General features: G+C 45.7%; 1 protein-coding gene across 1 annotated transcript in view; it reads left to right on the forward strand.

Moving 5' to 3' along the window:
- PES1 (pescadillo ribosomal biogenesis factor 1) overlaps positions 1 to 15,693 on the forward strand; it is a 67,915-nt gene that overhangs the window by 29,332 nt on the left and 22,890 nt on the right. Inside the window, 1 exon segment of the mRNA XM_033956890.1 lies at positions 6,122 to 6,211. Within this exon segment, the coding sequence (XP_033812781.1) occupies positions 6,122 to 6,211 (90 nt within the window).

Here is a 15,693-nt window from a genome sequence, read left to right on the forward strand (position 1 = left end):
GTCTGGAACTGGATCTCCTTCTGCTAGAGATTAGGGGAGGTTGTGGGAGTTTCACTTACAATTGTAAAATCCACCAGGGGCGATCAGACCAACATAAGAACATAAGAAGTTGCCTCCGCTGAGGCAGACCAGAGGTCCATCTCGCCCAGCGGTCCGCTCCCGCGGCGGCCCATCAGGCCTAATTGCCTGAACAGTGTCCCTGACTAATTTTGTATCTGCCTCTAATCCTCTCCCTATAACTTACCTCTACTCCTATCTGTACCCCTCAATCCCTTTGTCCTCCAGGTATCTATCCAAACCTTCTTTGAAGCCCTGTAGCGTGCTCCTGCTTATCACATCCTCCGGTAGCGCGTTCCATGTATCCACCACCCTCTGGGTGAAAAAGAACTTCCTGGCGTTTGTTCTAAACCTTTCCCCTTTCAATTTCTCTGAGTGTCCCCTTGTACTTGTGGTTTCCCATAATTTAAAAAATCTGTCCCTGTCTACTCTTTCTACACCTTTCATGATCTTGAAGGTTTCTATCATGTCTCCTCTAAGTCTCCGCTTTTCCAGGGAGAAAAGCCCCAGCTTTTTCAGTCTGTCAGTGTATGAGAGGTCCTCCATACCCTTTATTAGCTTAGTTGCTCTTCTCTGGACTCTCTCAAGTACCGCCATGTCCTTCTTGAGGTACAGCGACCACATAGCATTAAACTAAACTAATGCACATCTGAACCAAAACCAGTTGCATACTCTTTCAAAATTGTAAATATGATAGCAAACTTAAAAAGGGGGGAAAAAAAATCTTGTAAACCATAACTGGGATTTTTAAAGCATCTCGTCACATCTGATTGCCGAGTAGATCGGAGAGGGTTATAATGCCGCTTTATAGAGCAATGGCCAGACCCCACTTGGAATACTGCGTCCAACACTGGTCCCCCAAACTAAAGAAGGATATAAAACTGCTGGAGAGGGTGCAGAGGCGAGCAACAAAGCTAATAATGGGTATGGAGAAACTGGAATACAAAGATCGACTCACAAGACTGGGATTGTTCTCCCTTGAGAAAAGGAGACTGCGAGGGGATTAAAGTGATCGAGACCTTCAAAATACTGAAAGGAATTGACAAAATAGAGCAGAAAAAACTATTTACATTGTCCACGTGCACACGTACAAGAGGACACAAAATGAAGCTGAGGGGAGACAAATTCAAGACGAATATCAGGAAGTTCTGTTTCACGCAGAGAGTGGTGGACACCTGGAATGCTCTCCCCGAAGAGGTTATTGCGCAATCGACCGTCCTAAGATTTAAAAGCAAACTAGATGCACATCTCCTTATGAGAGGCATAGAAGGATATGGGTGACTACAAATTATGCCAGGTGTATACCTGGGAGGGCCTCCCGCGTGTGCAGATCGCCGAACTTGATGGACTGAAGGTCTGATCCGGAGATGGCGCATCTTATGTTCTTTATCTTTCATTGGTTTAAAAAAAAAACAAGTCCCATAAACATAGAAACATGACGGCAGATAAAGACCAAGTGACCCATCCAGTCTGCTCATCCACAGTATTAACTATCTCTTCCTCTCCCTAAGAGATCCCATGTGCCTGTCCCACACTTCTGGAGTTCAGACACAGTCTTTGTCACCACCACTGGGTGTCCATTCTACACATCTACCACCCTTTCTGTAAAAAAAAAAAAAAATATATATATATATATATATATATATATATATATATATATATATATATATATATATATATATATATATATATATATATATATATATTTCATTAGATTACTCCTGAGCTTATCACATGTTTTTTTTTTTAATTATCAATTAATTACACATAAAGAATTAACTTTGAAAAGAAAATTAGAAACAAGTACAATCAGTACCATCTATAATAATAAAACGCTAAGCGCGCATGCGCACTATCACCGTGTGCTTCCGTGATCCCTGGACATTGTCTATCTGGATTTCAGCAAAGCATTTGATAGCGTGCCACACCGCAGGTTGCTGAGCAAGATGAGTTCTTTAGGTTTGGGCGACACATTAACCAAATGGGTTGGGAACTGGCTTGGGGGTAGGCTTCAGAGGGTGGGGGTGAATGGCACCCCCTCCGAAATGTCGGAGGTGATAAGTGGAGTGCCACAAGGCTCCGTCCTGGGCCCGATCTTGTTCAACATCTATATAAGAGACTTGACAGAAGGGCTCCGAGGTAGAATAACATTATTCGCCAATGATGCCAAACTGAGCAATGTAGTGAGCAAAAGCACAACAGACAAAAAAGCAATGGCAGACGATATGGTGCATGACTTAATTCTGCTGGAGCACTGGTCTAGGTCCTGGCAACTCAGCTTCAATGCCAAAAAATGCAAAGTCATGCACCTGGGAAGCCAAAATCCATGCAAGATTTACACCCTAAATGGCGAGATTCTGACAAGAACTGAAGCAGAAAGAGACTTAGGGGTGATTGTCAGGGAAGACATGAAGGCTGCAAACCAAGTGGAGCAAGCTTCATCCAAAGCAAGGCAAATCATAGGTTGCATACGCAGGAGTTTCGTCAGCCATAAACCTGAAGTCATTATGCCATTGTATAGATCCATGGTGAGGCCCCACCTGGAGTACTGTGTGCAATTCTGGAGGCCGCATTACCGCAAGGATGTGCTGAGACTGGAATCGGTCCAGAGAATGGCCACCAGGATGGTCTCGGGACTCAAGGAGCTCCTGTACGAGGAGCGGTTAGGGAAATTGCAGCTCTACTCACTTGAGAGAGGGGAGATATGATCGAGACATTCAAGTATTTCACGGACCACATCGAGGTGGAAGAAGACATCTTCTTCAAGGGTCCCGCGGCAACAAGGGGGCATTCGTGGAAAATCAGGGGCGGGAAACTGCACAGTGACACTAGGAAGTTCTTCTTCACTGAAAGGGTGGTTGATCGCTGGAATAGTCTTCCACTTCAGGTTATTGAGGCCAGAAGTGTGCCAGATTTTAAGGCCAGATTGGATAGACATGTGGGATCTATCCGCAAAGATAGATAGGGAGGGTCACTGGAGTGGGCAGACTTGATGGGCCGTGGCCCTTATCTGCCGTCTATTTCTATGTTTCTATGCCTCCAAGCCGTGGCTCCTCCCCCCCCGTCCCCGCCCCTCTCCTTCAGGCTGCGGAAGAGAATGGAGTGTGAGGCTTGGTGGAAGTGTTTGTATCTGGGTTGCAGGATGGTAAAGCTGTGGAGCTGGCAACAGGTAAATGTGCATGCGTTTCTTTCCTCTCCCGGCCAAAACCCTGTAGATTAATGGCGGCCTTGATTATAGGGGAAGACTTTTGCACTTAAGTTGTGGAGGGAAATGTTGCTGCACATGGAGGGGGAAGGAATGCTGCGCATAGGGAAGTGGGGGGAAGAGAAATGCTGCTGCATAGGGGGCAGGGAGAGAGACAGATAGAAAGACAGACAGCGGGAGGGAGAGAGAAAGAAAGAAAGACAGACATATTCTAGCACCTGTTAATGTAACGGGCTTAAAGACTAGTTGAAATTATAATTCTGTAAACACATAATTGTCTTGTATTAATAATTGGGAGGAGGGGGGGAGAAAATGATTGTTTTATATATACATTGTGTATTTAATAGTGCGTTTTATGAAATATTTATGTTCAAGTAATTGTATTGCACTGTCAAAGTTTAAAAATCAATAAAGATTTATTTAAAAAAGGTTCCAACTTAATATATAGTCCACAATTGGGAGAACAAAGTAAGAAAATAGAAATCCCTTCCAGGAAAAAGGGTAGATACTAATATAATTATAAAGAATAGAGCAGTTAACCTCGGCTAAATATTAACAGACATGAGTATTCTAAATGAGGTCTCACCGGAGTCTTATACAGAGGCATTAATATCTCCTTTCTCCTGCTGGCCACTCCTCTTCCTAATCATCCTAGCATCCTTCCAGCTTTTGCCATTACCTTTTCAACCTGATTGGCCACCTTTAGATCATCGCATACTATCACACTGAAGATAACATATATGTAGGCACAGACACACACTCAGACACATTTATTGAAATTATCCCATAAAACATTATTTCTTTATCAGCACAGAAACAGATGGGTTTGCGCTCCTCTGTTAGCAGGTGGAGACTGAGTACAAACTGAACTGTAGCAGTAGTAGATGTAGGCTGTGCAGTCCCCTTGAAAATCAGTCTGTTTTCGGTCTCTAGCAGGTGGAAGAAAGGCGGGAGGGGGAGACATGATAGACACACATGAGGTCAGTCTCTCATTTGAAAGGAGGCTCCAGAATAGGATGAAGTTAAGATGTGATAAGCTCGGAGGGAACAAACTAAGATGGCGACAGAGCAAGACGTGCGTCTGTGAGCTCCTGTTTCAGCGAGTCTTATATTTCTTACCTGTTACGTTTGCTTTACTTTTATTGATGCTGAAAAGAAGGGAAATGCAGAGATCACCCCTCTACCCCTGTCTGCTACATCCACACTGTGACAGACTGTAATGACTTCATTTACAGTCCCCTCGTTGAAGCTTATGCCGTTCTGTTTAGGCCTTTGGTTAGGAGAAACCTCTGTTGGAGAGGATAGGCAGTGGCCTTTATGGGCCCTTTCTTGCCCGGACAGAGGTAAGGGGTTCCTTCTTTACCTTAGGGGTGTTACACTCGGGAGGCAGAGTCCTTAACCCACCTCCCCTTCATTTTTGGTTAGTTGTGCCTCAGCTGTATGCCTTTGCCTTTGGGCATTGACTACAGCTTAGAGAAGGGGGGGGGGGGGTCTGCTCTTTTTAAATTAAGTTATAACAACAACAACAAAAAAAAGTGCCGGTCTGAAGGGGAGTTTTTATTTCTGCTTGCCTTCTACCAGGTTCCAGCTAATTTTCAGAACAATTTAACCGGCTAGTTAAATCGCTTGTTCGCAGCTATGCGTCCATTTTTCAGTGGCACTTAATCAGTTATCTTCGCTGAAAATGACCACTTGGCCATGAATTCCAAAGTGGAGTCGGGTTAAGTGCTGACATTCAGCCCCTCACTGTGTAAGTAAACTGTATAAATCAGGCCACATAAATATCAGACCTTTTTTTTAAGCGGCTTGGCTTATGCGATCAAGGGTTGAATATTAACTTAACTGACTATGTGTTAGCCGGCTCAAAAAAAGAAAAATGGATGTTCAGTGCTAAAGCCTGGAAAGAGCCCGGCCTTGAATTTTTGGGAATAATGCCAGGGATGGACGGCAAAATGCCCAGGAGGAATAAAGTTTTTGTCGCCTATGTGACCTGCCCATGCCATACGGGGCACACACCACTTTGCATTTGCGAGCTAACATATAGAATCGCACCCAGAGTTACAAACCCCTTAGGGAAGGAAAGGGAATGGGGTTTTTATATACCGCTTGGACAAGTTGTATTAAGTGGTTTATAGTGAAAATACTGCAGTGAGATTGATATATGGTCTGAAGAAACTTCATTGGCTACCTAAAGAAAAATATATAGAGTTTAAAACTGTTTGTCTGATTCATCATATTATACGGGCAAAGGCTTCCGATCATCTCACTTTGTTCTTTTCACATTTGCATTATCTAATAAATTAATACCTTTTTATTTCATTTTCCTCCTTATAGAGGTACAGTACTCCCCCGATATTCACGGAGGTTCCATTCCAGGAACCCCCGCGAATCTTGGAAAAACCGCGAATACGGTTTTTAGTGGGGGGAGACAGAAGAAGGCAGCTGGAGAGAGCAGCCAGAGCGCTGGCGAGTGAAGGAAATCACTCACGCAGCTCCTGATTGGTGAGGTCCGACTTTAGTGCAGGAAGAGGCGGTCGGAGCGTACCGCGAGTGATTTCCTTCACTCGCCGGCACTCCGGCTGCTCTCTCCTGCCTCTCCAGCTGCCCTCTCCTGCCCGGTCATTTGCGGTCGGAAAATACCACGAATGACTGGGACCGTGAATCGCCGACCGCGAATGACCGGGGGAACACTGTATACGTTTTAAACGTCAATTTAAATCTTCTTTTACATGCTGCTATTGTTATTTGGAATGATTTACCTATACAAATAAAGACAGAAGTTAGTTATTGGAAATTTTGTATTGCCCAGCTCAGAAACACTTCCACCTGATCTTAATGGCCCTATCTGCTTCTCTGAAGGTGTTCCTGTCCATTAAAGGGATCTATTACCAGGCAGAAGTGCTAGGCCAGCCCGTCACTTGGATCACACCGTACGCCTTTGCACATAACGTAAGTAAAATCACTTTGATTTCCATCTGTGCCACAGAGTCTCATCCTGAACTCAAATGTTAACTGCACCACAGGAGAGAAAGCAGTGGGTAGGCACTTGGTTATCAGTGCTTAGAAGGAGAAAGGGTGGTGGGCAGGAAAGGAAATAGGGTGATATGATATCAGATTATGCAGGGAATGTATGACAGTCAGTGCCAGGTTGATCCTAGCACTTGTATTAGGGAAAAAAAAAACCCGGTAAAACAGATTCACAAAGGAGCGTTTAAAGGCCAAAGGGAAGAGAGAAATCCTGTCCACAGACTGGAAAGTTTATTGTTTGTTTGGAGGAGATTAAAGTCCACGGTTTTGCTAATATCACCTACAATCACGCCTCCCTAATTGAGGTGGGAGATATTGGATTGGATTTATATAGCAGGTCTGCTCTCCCACGGCAAAAATAACATCCACCTTTATTCAAAAGGGTATTAATTGTTTACCCTTCCATGGTAGAAGTCATGATTCCCTGCCTTGACTCCCATCAAGTTTCTGGTGTTTAGCTTCTGCACCTCATTTCCTGCCCGTGTCTCTTGCCCATTTGCCGTCTCGTATCTCGCTGCTCACTCGCCATCCTGTGCCTTCTGCATTTTGCTCTGCTCGTACGTTCAGCTCTCTCTTTTGCTGACTCGCTCTCTGAAGAGAGACTGGGCCTTGAGTGCATGTGTATGGGTGCTAATTATTGGACGTCTTGTGGTGTTGGTTTCTGCTCTATATCCCTTTCCTAGCAATAGTAAATCGGCACAAAGAGAGGGTGCTGAAGAGATAGGAAGGTAGTGGTCTATTTTGGGTTCTGCATTGAATGAAGTCATCATTAGATACAGGGCTAGATTCACTAAGCAAACCGATCGTTTACCGAACGGTTTGTGACCCGATTCACTAACCTTCTGGCCTGTGTCAGGTCAAAAGCGCGCCGGGACAAAGGCGCGCGCAGACAATTGAGCGCAGTGTGGAGGTGCGCGCCGAAGAAAATTACTGTTTTAGGGGCTCCGACGGGGGGGCGTGGAAAGGGAACCCCCCCACTTTACTTAATACAGATTGCACCGTATTGTGGGGGCGTTGTGGGGGGGTTTGGGGGGGTTAAGTTTCCAGTAAAATGTGGGGGATTACAACCCCTCAATCCCCCCACAATGCTGCCGCGATCTGTATTAAGTAAAGTGGGGGGGCTGCTGAACAAAACCCCCCCGTCGGAGCCCCTAAAAACAGTAATTTTCTTCGGCGCGCGCCTCCATCTTGCGCTCAGTTGTCGGCGCACGCCTTTGTCTTCCGCGGTTTTGTCTGTGAACCCTTCTGGCCAATCCTGTCCGCACCCGATCTGATCCGCGCATGCAAATCTAGGAAGGCAGCGATTCAGGCCCACCGACTGGGCTGGCCGATCCGAAACCTGCTCTCTCCCACGCTGAAATAGCAGCCCTGTATCCCTGAAATTCCGTGCTTGCAGCTGACCATGGATACAGATAGGTGAACTTCCACATGGAGCAGGAGAAACTCTACTTTATCCCAGGACAAGCAGGCAGCATATTCTTAACTGATGGGTGACGGCACCGACAATTTTAGAGTGATTGCACTCTAAGAACTTAGAAAGTTCTAGTTAAGCCGCACCGCGCGAGTGCCTTCCCGCCCGACGGAGGCGCACGATCCCCAATTTCTTAGTTTCCGCGGAGCTAAGAAGACGCGTGTTTTTCAACGGCCGTTGAAATTCCTTTACTTGCCTTCCCGCTCCACCGCAATGCATTTTTTAAGTAAGAGCAGCAGAAACAGTCCTTGGGGGAGTTATAAAGAAGAGCTTAAAGAAAATAAGTTTATATAAAGGGTTCAGCCCTGCAAAAACTCTACTCTCTGCCGCCCTGCTTGCTTCCTGTGTTCAAGCAGCAAGCCTGCTGAGTCTGTGGGGAAAAATGCCGCTCCTAATCTCCTGCTCTCTGTTGCCCTTCCCCGCAGTGCAGCCCTGCTTTAAAACTGCGGGGAAGAGCGGCAGAGAGCAGGAGAATTGGGGCGGGTTTCATGTTCAGTTCCGTTTTCTGGAAGTTCTCCCTCCCCCCTCAGCTTCTTTAAAAGAGGCTGCAGAGAGTCCGCCTTTGCCTGCTTTGTTGCTTGCTTGCCATTACTTCCCCAACCCTTCCTCCTTTGTTTTGACCTCGCTGGTGGAGGAGAGTGGCGCATGCGCGGATCACATGTACAGCCATCAATGATGGTCTGCGCGTGCGGCGCGATCAGTCTTCAGCGATCCATGGGATCGCTTGTGGGCGTGTTTCCGATTAGGTCATTTGCATGGGGAGCCTTTAGTGAATGGGTTGCCCAGCAAGACTCGGAAACGGAACGACACAGGATCGGACAGGTAAGGGGGCTTTAGTGAATCTAGGCCATAGTTTTTGAAATTTCTGGGGGTCAGGCATGGGAAGCTGTCTGAAACTACTGTTTCTTTATCATCCCTCCAGACCAGCACAGACGGATGGGCTTACGCTCCTCTGCCAGCAGGTGGAGACTGAGGACACATTGATTTTTGGCAGTACACCTCTCCCTCCGTATTTGCTGTGATGGGGGATTAACAGACCCGCAAATAACTTTTTCACATGTTATTTGCTGTTTTCTATTAAAAACCATTGTGAATATGGTGAAACCGCAAATAACACTGTGGGAGACCTGGCCTGTTCCTGAAGGAGAGGCAACACAGTGAAGAAAGTGCCGGGAATCAGCAATTTTCTCTGTAAATGCTTGGAATCGGCGATTTCTCTACGCAAGCTGATGTAATTTGGGGGGAGGAGCCAGCAAGCTAAAAACCACAAATAATTGAAACCGCGATTGCTGAAATCGTGAATACGGAGGGAGAAGTGTACTACAAGTGGGCTGTGCAGTCCCATTTACAATCAGTCTGTTCTCAGTCTCCAGCAGGTGGAGGTGGTAAGCCTGTGCAGTCTTTCCTCTTGTTAGGGCCTGTTGGATCTGGTTAGTGGCCTGTTTATTGTCCCTTTTTTTGCAGTCCTGGCAGAGCTTGGAGGTCCTTTTCGGGGGTCCATCTGACCTCAGGGGGTGGGGATGCCACACTCGAGTGGTCGAGTCCCTTCCCCCATTTCCCCAAATTTTGGGTGACCTGTCAAAGCGTGCCAACAATCCTGCGGCAACATCTGCGCATAGGATAAATGTGCGCCACCGTTTTCTCATCTTTCAGGGCTTATTGTTTGCGCTGTGTGTGGGGGAACCCCCCACTTCATTTACAAGTACTCACGGTCCCGTGGGGGGAGGAGGGGGGAAACCTCCCCACTACACTGAAGAGCGAAAAAATGGGAGTTTTCAATGTACTTGTTCCCTCCACCAACCCCCCCCCTCCAACGGGAACACATGGACTTGTAAGTTTATTGGGGGGTTCCCCACTCACAGCACAAACGGAAAGCCCAGAAAACGGCAGCGCGCATTTGTACTTCGCACAGATGTCACCATGGGATTGTCAGCACGCCTTTATCCGGCGCACTTTTGACGGTGTACCAAATTTTGATTAGAGGTGTCTCAACTGTATGCCTTGCCACAGTCGGGCAAAGACTACAGCTTTGAGAGCCTGTGAGATCTGCTCCTTTGTTAAATTTTTATTTTTTTTAAATAAAGGGAGTGGGCCTGAGGCAGTGCTGGTTTTTGTTCTATATCCCTTTCCTTGCAATAGTAAATCGGCACAAAGAGCGGGTGCTGAGGAGACAGGAAGGTGGCAGTCTATTATGTGTTTTGCATTGAATGAAGTCATCATCAGATATACAGTAGTTTTTGAAATTTCTGGAGGTGAGGATTATTTATGCAGAGAAGGTGTCTGACGCTGTTTATATTTGAGAAGACGGAATGGGCCAGAACCACTTCATTGAGTTCCCACTGCATCCTGAGAGTCTAATATGCATGTTCTTACAAAGGGGGTGTATAAATCCAATTTTAAAAAATGCTTCCTTTGTGGACCTTCTTCCTCCTGCGCCTTGTGAATAGGAAGCTTGTGTGTGGGGGAGGGTGTGAGCCCAGCACATCTGTCTTGGGGAAAGACAGGCCTTCTAATTGTTCCGCAGCAACGCCATACCCCCTTGGCTTGAATCTATAGAGACGTTCCCTGCCTGCTGTGTAAGCCAATACAGAATTGCATCCTGAGGACCAGCTGCATGGTACTGAGAGACACTCTCGGAGCACGGCAGCAGCAGAGACTGGCAGAGTAATACAAGTTACTGCTTTGAGAGGAAGGCACATTTCCCCTTAGGTTAGGAGTGGACAACCACGGCCCTTGAGGGCCACAATCTAGTCAGGTTTTCAAAGATTTCCACAGTGAAACATGCACGGGATCGATTTTTGCATGTACTGCTTTCGTTGCGATCTCATTCGTACTGATTGTGGAAATTTTGAAAACTCATCTGGGTTGAAACATAGAAGATGACGGCAGAAAATGGCTACAGCCCATCAAGTCTGCCCACTCTGCTTATCCACCCCCTGTCTATGCCCTAATGACCCAATTTCCTTATCTTGACCCTCGTAGGGATCCCACACGGGTATCCCATATATTCTTAAAGTCTGGCACGCTGCCTGCCTCGATCACCTGCACTGGAAGCTTGTTCCAATGATCAACCACTCTCTCTGTGAAGAAATACTTTCTGGTGTCGCCATGAAATTTTCCGCCCCTGAGTTTGAGCTTGTGGCCGAGGGTCCCTTGAGAAAGAAAATATCATCTTCCACTTCAACACGTCCCGTGAGGTACTTAAATGTTTCGATCATGTCTCCCCTCTCCCTACGTTCCTCGAGAGTGTAGAGCTGCAATTTGTTCAGTCTCTCTTCATACGAGAGATCCTTGAGCCCCGAGATCATCCTGGTGGCCATCCGTTGAACCGATTCAATTCTGCGCACATCTTTACTGTAATGTGGCCTCCAGAATTGCACACAGTACTCCAGATGAGGTCTCACCATGGCCCTGTACAACGGCACTATGACCCTTGAGGACTCTGGTTGCCCACCCCTGGCATAGAACCCTGTGTTCATGATTCCACATGTAAGCAGGCCTCGGTGGTTCTTAGAGCAGTGATTCCCAACCCTGTCCTGGAGGAACACCAAGCCAATCGGGTTTTCAGGCTAGCCCTAATGAATATGCATGAGAGAGATTTGCATATGATGGAAGTGATAGGCATGCAAATTTGCTTCATGCATATTCATTAGGGCTAGCCTGAAAACCCAATTGGCCTGGTGTTCCTCCAGGACAGGGTTGGGAACCACTGTCTTAGAGAATACATTTAACTACCCTGATATATTATCTCTATTCGTCTAAACAACCTATCACTATCTAATATCTACTACCAATTTATCCTGGAAAAGTCCAGAACAACAATTGTAACTTAACGCATTCTTGATTATATGTACTGCAATGCTACTGGAAATGTCCAGTCTTCTAACTTGTAATCCGCTTAGAACCGCAAGGCACAAGCGGAATAGAAATCACTAATGTAATGTAATGTAATGTAATATAACATCAAGACCCCGAGCCTCTGATTCCCCTCTTCCCAGCCCCAAAATGAACAAGGTCTGTTTAGTGTCCTGGGGTACAACAGAGGGGTGGGTATGGATGAAGGAGGAATAAAATTGTGATTTATTTGATTTTCATTCTTCCAATTCTTTTGGTTTGGTCCTTAACTGGAGCAGAGATCTCTGGGTGGGTGGTCCATGATAAAGAGGTGGCCTCTGCCTTTCTGGGGCCAGACCAAAGTTGAACATACTGTGATTTCATGACATCGCAATAGATTGTCATTTTTCTTTTGACTAATCTAACTCGACTTGCATGAGTCAGGAGGATCCATATTTAGGTGAGAGCCAACTGTGTTTGACTATAAGCTTTGAATCAGTCAGTGGAAACAAGTTACCATTGACAACAGTAAATTCTTTGCTTGCCCTGGTCTGGCATGGTTGATGAATGAACTATGTCCCCCCTGCCAGAGGATGGAGATGTTGGGGGGGGGGGGGAAAGCTCAGAGCTGTCTTCATTCTCTTTATAGGAAGCTAGTGCTGTCTACAGATTATCAGTTTTTGCTCTGTGGAGTGGTGTAGCAGGATTATCTTAAGTCGGCTGCTGAGGTGGGATCTTAATCTGGCTACCAGGGCAACAGCACTTGGTCTGTTCCCTCAGATGACCAAGCTCCTACTACTAATAATTATTTCTACAGTGCAACTGGACATACGCAGCACTATGTTACTATGTTACTATACAGAGTCAGTCCCTGCTTGAAAGAGTTTACAATCTAGACAGACAAACAGGATTTCATGGGTACAGTTAAGGGGAAGGGTTAATCAGCTGGCTGGGTTGGAGGGCAGAGGGGAGTACAGGACAATCAAGCCATTATGACATCACTGATGAGGTAGGCTCTTATTGGTGGAATGAGGCATTATGACATCACAAGCTCGGCTCTGCTTCCCAAAGACTGAAACTCTTCACACTACTACTATGAATTATTTCTATAGCGCTACCAGACGCACGCACCACTGTACAGAGTCACAAAGAAGACAGTCCCTGGTCCAAAGAGCTTACAGTCTAAACAGACAAACAGGATTTCATGGGTACAGTTAAGGGGAACGGTTAATCAGCTGTCTGGGTTGGAGGGCAGAGGGGAGTACAGGTCAATCAAGCCATTGTGACATCATTGATCAGGTTGGCTCTTATTGGTGGAATGAGGCATTATGACATCACAAGCTCGGCTCTTCTTCCCAAAGACTGAAACTCTTCACACTACTAGTATGAATTATTTCTATAGCTCTACCAGACGTACACAGTGCTGTACAGAATCATGAAGAAGACAGTCCCTGCTCCAAAGAGCTTACAATCTAAACAGACAAACAGGATTTCATGGGTACAGTTAAGGGGAACGGTTAATCAGCTGGCTGGGTTGGAGGGCAGAGGGGAGTACAGGACAATCAAGCCATTGTGACATCACTGATGAGGTTAGCTCTTATTGGTGGAATGAGGCATTATGACCACAATCTGCTTCCCAAAGACTAAAACTCTTCACACTATTACTACTATGAATTATTTCTATAGCGCTACCAGATGTATGCAGCGCTGCACAGAGTCACAAAGGAGACAGCCCCTTCTCCAAACAGCTTACAATCTAAACAGGATGTCATGGGTACAGTTAAGGGGAACGGTTAATCAGCTGGCTGGGTTGGAGGGGAGTACAGGACAATCAAGCCATTGTGACATCACTGATCAGGTTGGCTCTTATTGGTGGAATGAGGCATTATGACATCACAATCTGCTTCCCAAAGACTAAAACTCTTCACACTATTACTACTATGAATTATTTCTATAGCGCTACCAGACGCACACAGCGCTGTACAGAGTCACAAAGAGTAAGAAAACAGTCCCTGCTCAAAAGAGCTTACAATCTAAACAGACAAACAGGATGTCATGGATACAGTTAAGTGGAACGGTTAATCTGCTGGCTGGGTTGATGGGGAGTAGGGTTATAGATTGAAGACTGTATCAAAAAGGTGGCTTTTCAGTCTGCTTTTAAGGAAAGGGGCTTGGTGGACAAATTCAGGTAATTTTATTCCAGGCATAGGGGGCAGCTAAATAAAAGGAACGAGGTCTAGAATTGGCAGTGGCTAAGAGTGGCTTATCTGAGGAACGGAGTTCTTTGGGAGGTGGGTAAGGATAGAGAGGAGAGATATTGAGGGTTAGCAGAATGAACACACTTGTAGGTCCTAGTGTTTGACCTTCAATTGCCGTAGTAGAGCAGAGACTGGATTTGGCTTCTTCAGGGGACTGGTTAGGTAGAATCACAGGGCCTAGTCTTCTACTGTTCCTGGTAATTGTTCCACACAGTTTATGCCTACAGCAGGGAAAGAGAGCACTGGGCTCAGCCTCTGATCTCGTTAGCCTTAATGCCTCCTAAGGCTCCTACTTAGTCATTTATATGTTCTGGCACCAGCCAGCCTGGGATTTTTGACTTTATGAACTTCGGCAGTCTAGCCTGGAGGGGAATTGCAGTAAGGTCGTATCCAAAGAAATGGATCAGGTCAAATGTGACCGCACATCCCCCCTTTTATGAAGATTCAGCCTGTCTAAACCTCAAAAAAGGAAGTGTTTAATTTGGAACCCCAGATAAATCCTTCCAGTATCCTTGATGAATAATGTTCGAATTCTTAGCCCATGGATTGTGGGGGAACTTTGTATCCCAGATTGCTTTGCTTTCCAGCAAATTCATCCCTTGTTAGCCTTAGGAGTGCTATACTTGGGCAGCTGAATCCCTCCCTCCCTCCTCCCACATCCCTATTTCTTGTCTAGAGGTGCCTCAGCTGTAACACCTGACTTAGGGTCCGGTCTGCAGCTTTGAGAGCCACTGGGGTCTGCCCTTCTGTTGCTTTAAGCTTCCCTTGTTTAAAAAAAAAAAAAAAGAGCAGGGTTGCGTTTTCCCTGGGGAAGCTTTTTTTAGTTTTTACTGCATTCTGGCCTTTGTGCTTCCGACTCTCCTGCACGTGGCGGTCAGCCATCTGATGGGAGAACCTCGTCCAAAGAAGTGTCCAGAATGCTTTGGATTAAATTTAAGGTGCTACGTCTGACGCCCAAAGCATTCAGCACTGGAATTTCATCTTTTGTCATCTACCCTACATATGAACATGTTCTTGCTATCATTCTCTTGCCTGGGTTCAGCCAGCTCAGTGTTCCTTACCCGCTTTCTTGTAGCCAGAGACGGCCTACAAGAAAATTTAAGTCAGGCCTTAACCCTTTCAGGACCATAAGGATCGTAGGCCAATTTTTGTGGTTTTGACGACATTTTTATGGTAAAAAGGGCTTGCAGATGCCAAAAAATTGATTTTTTTTGGTGAAATATCATTATTTTTTTTTTAAAAAAAATCACACTTCTGGCTTACGGACAGTGTGGCAAGTGAATCTTCTCGTCAATCTGGCAACGACGCTAATGAATGAATGTCGGAACCAGTTTGTTTACATAAAGGCAGTATCATATGGAATCCGTACATATCAAATTTAGAACTGTAGACGATCCCAATCAAAATTGATAGGATTTTAAAGTTATGGGACAAATAGGTCCCTTGGTCCTGAAAGGGTTAAACTGCATTTTTTTTTTAATTAAGTTTTAACAGCCTAGAGTGACTCGAACTACCAGTGGGTTATATCGTGGCAGAATCTTGTCCTTGTAGTTCGTGAATTGAACCTGTCTGATATTGATTTATTGTTATTTCTGCCTACCTTGTTATTTGTTTACTATTGTATTTTCTGTAGTATATTGTGTCAGAAGGATTGCTATTAGAGAATGACACGGACAAATTTTTCCCCGTCCCCGCAGGAACTCAATTTCCCCATCCCGTTCCCATGAATTTTGTCTCTGCCCCTATCCTGCCCCATTCCTGTAAGTTCTGCTTTACCCACACAAGCCTCGGGGACAAATTTTTCCCCGTCCCCTCAGGAAATCAACTTCCCCGTCCCATTC

This window comes from Geotrypetes seraphini, chromosome 8, assembly GCF_902459505.1.
Source record: "Geotrypetes seraphini chromosome 8, aGeoSer1.1, whole genome shotgun sequence".
NCBI lineage: Eukaryota > Metazoa > Chordata > Amphibia > Gymnophiona > Dermophiidae > Geotrypetes > Geotrypetes seraphini.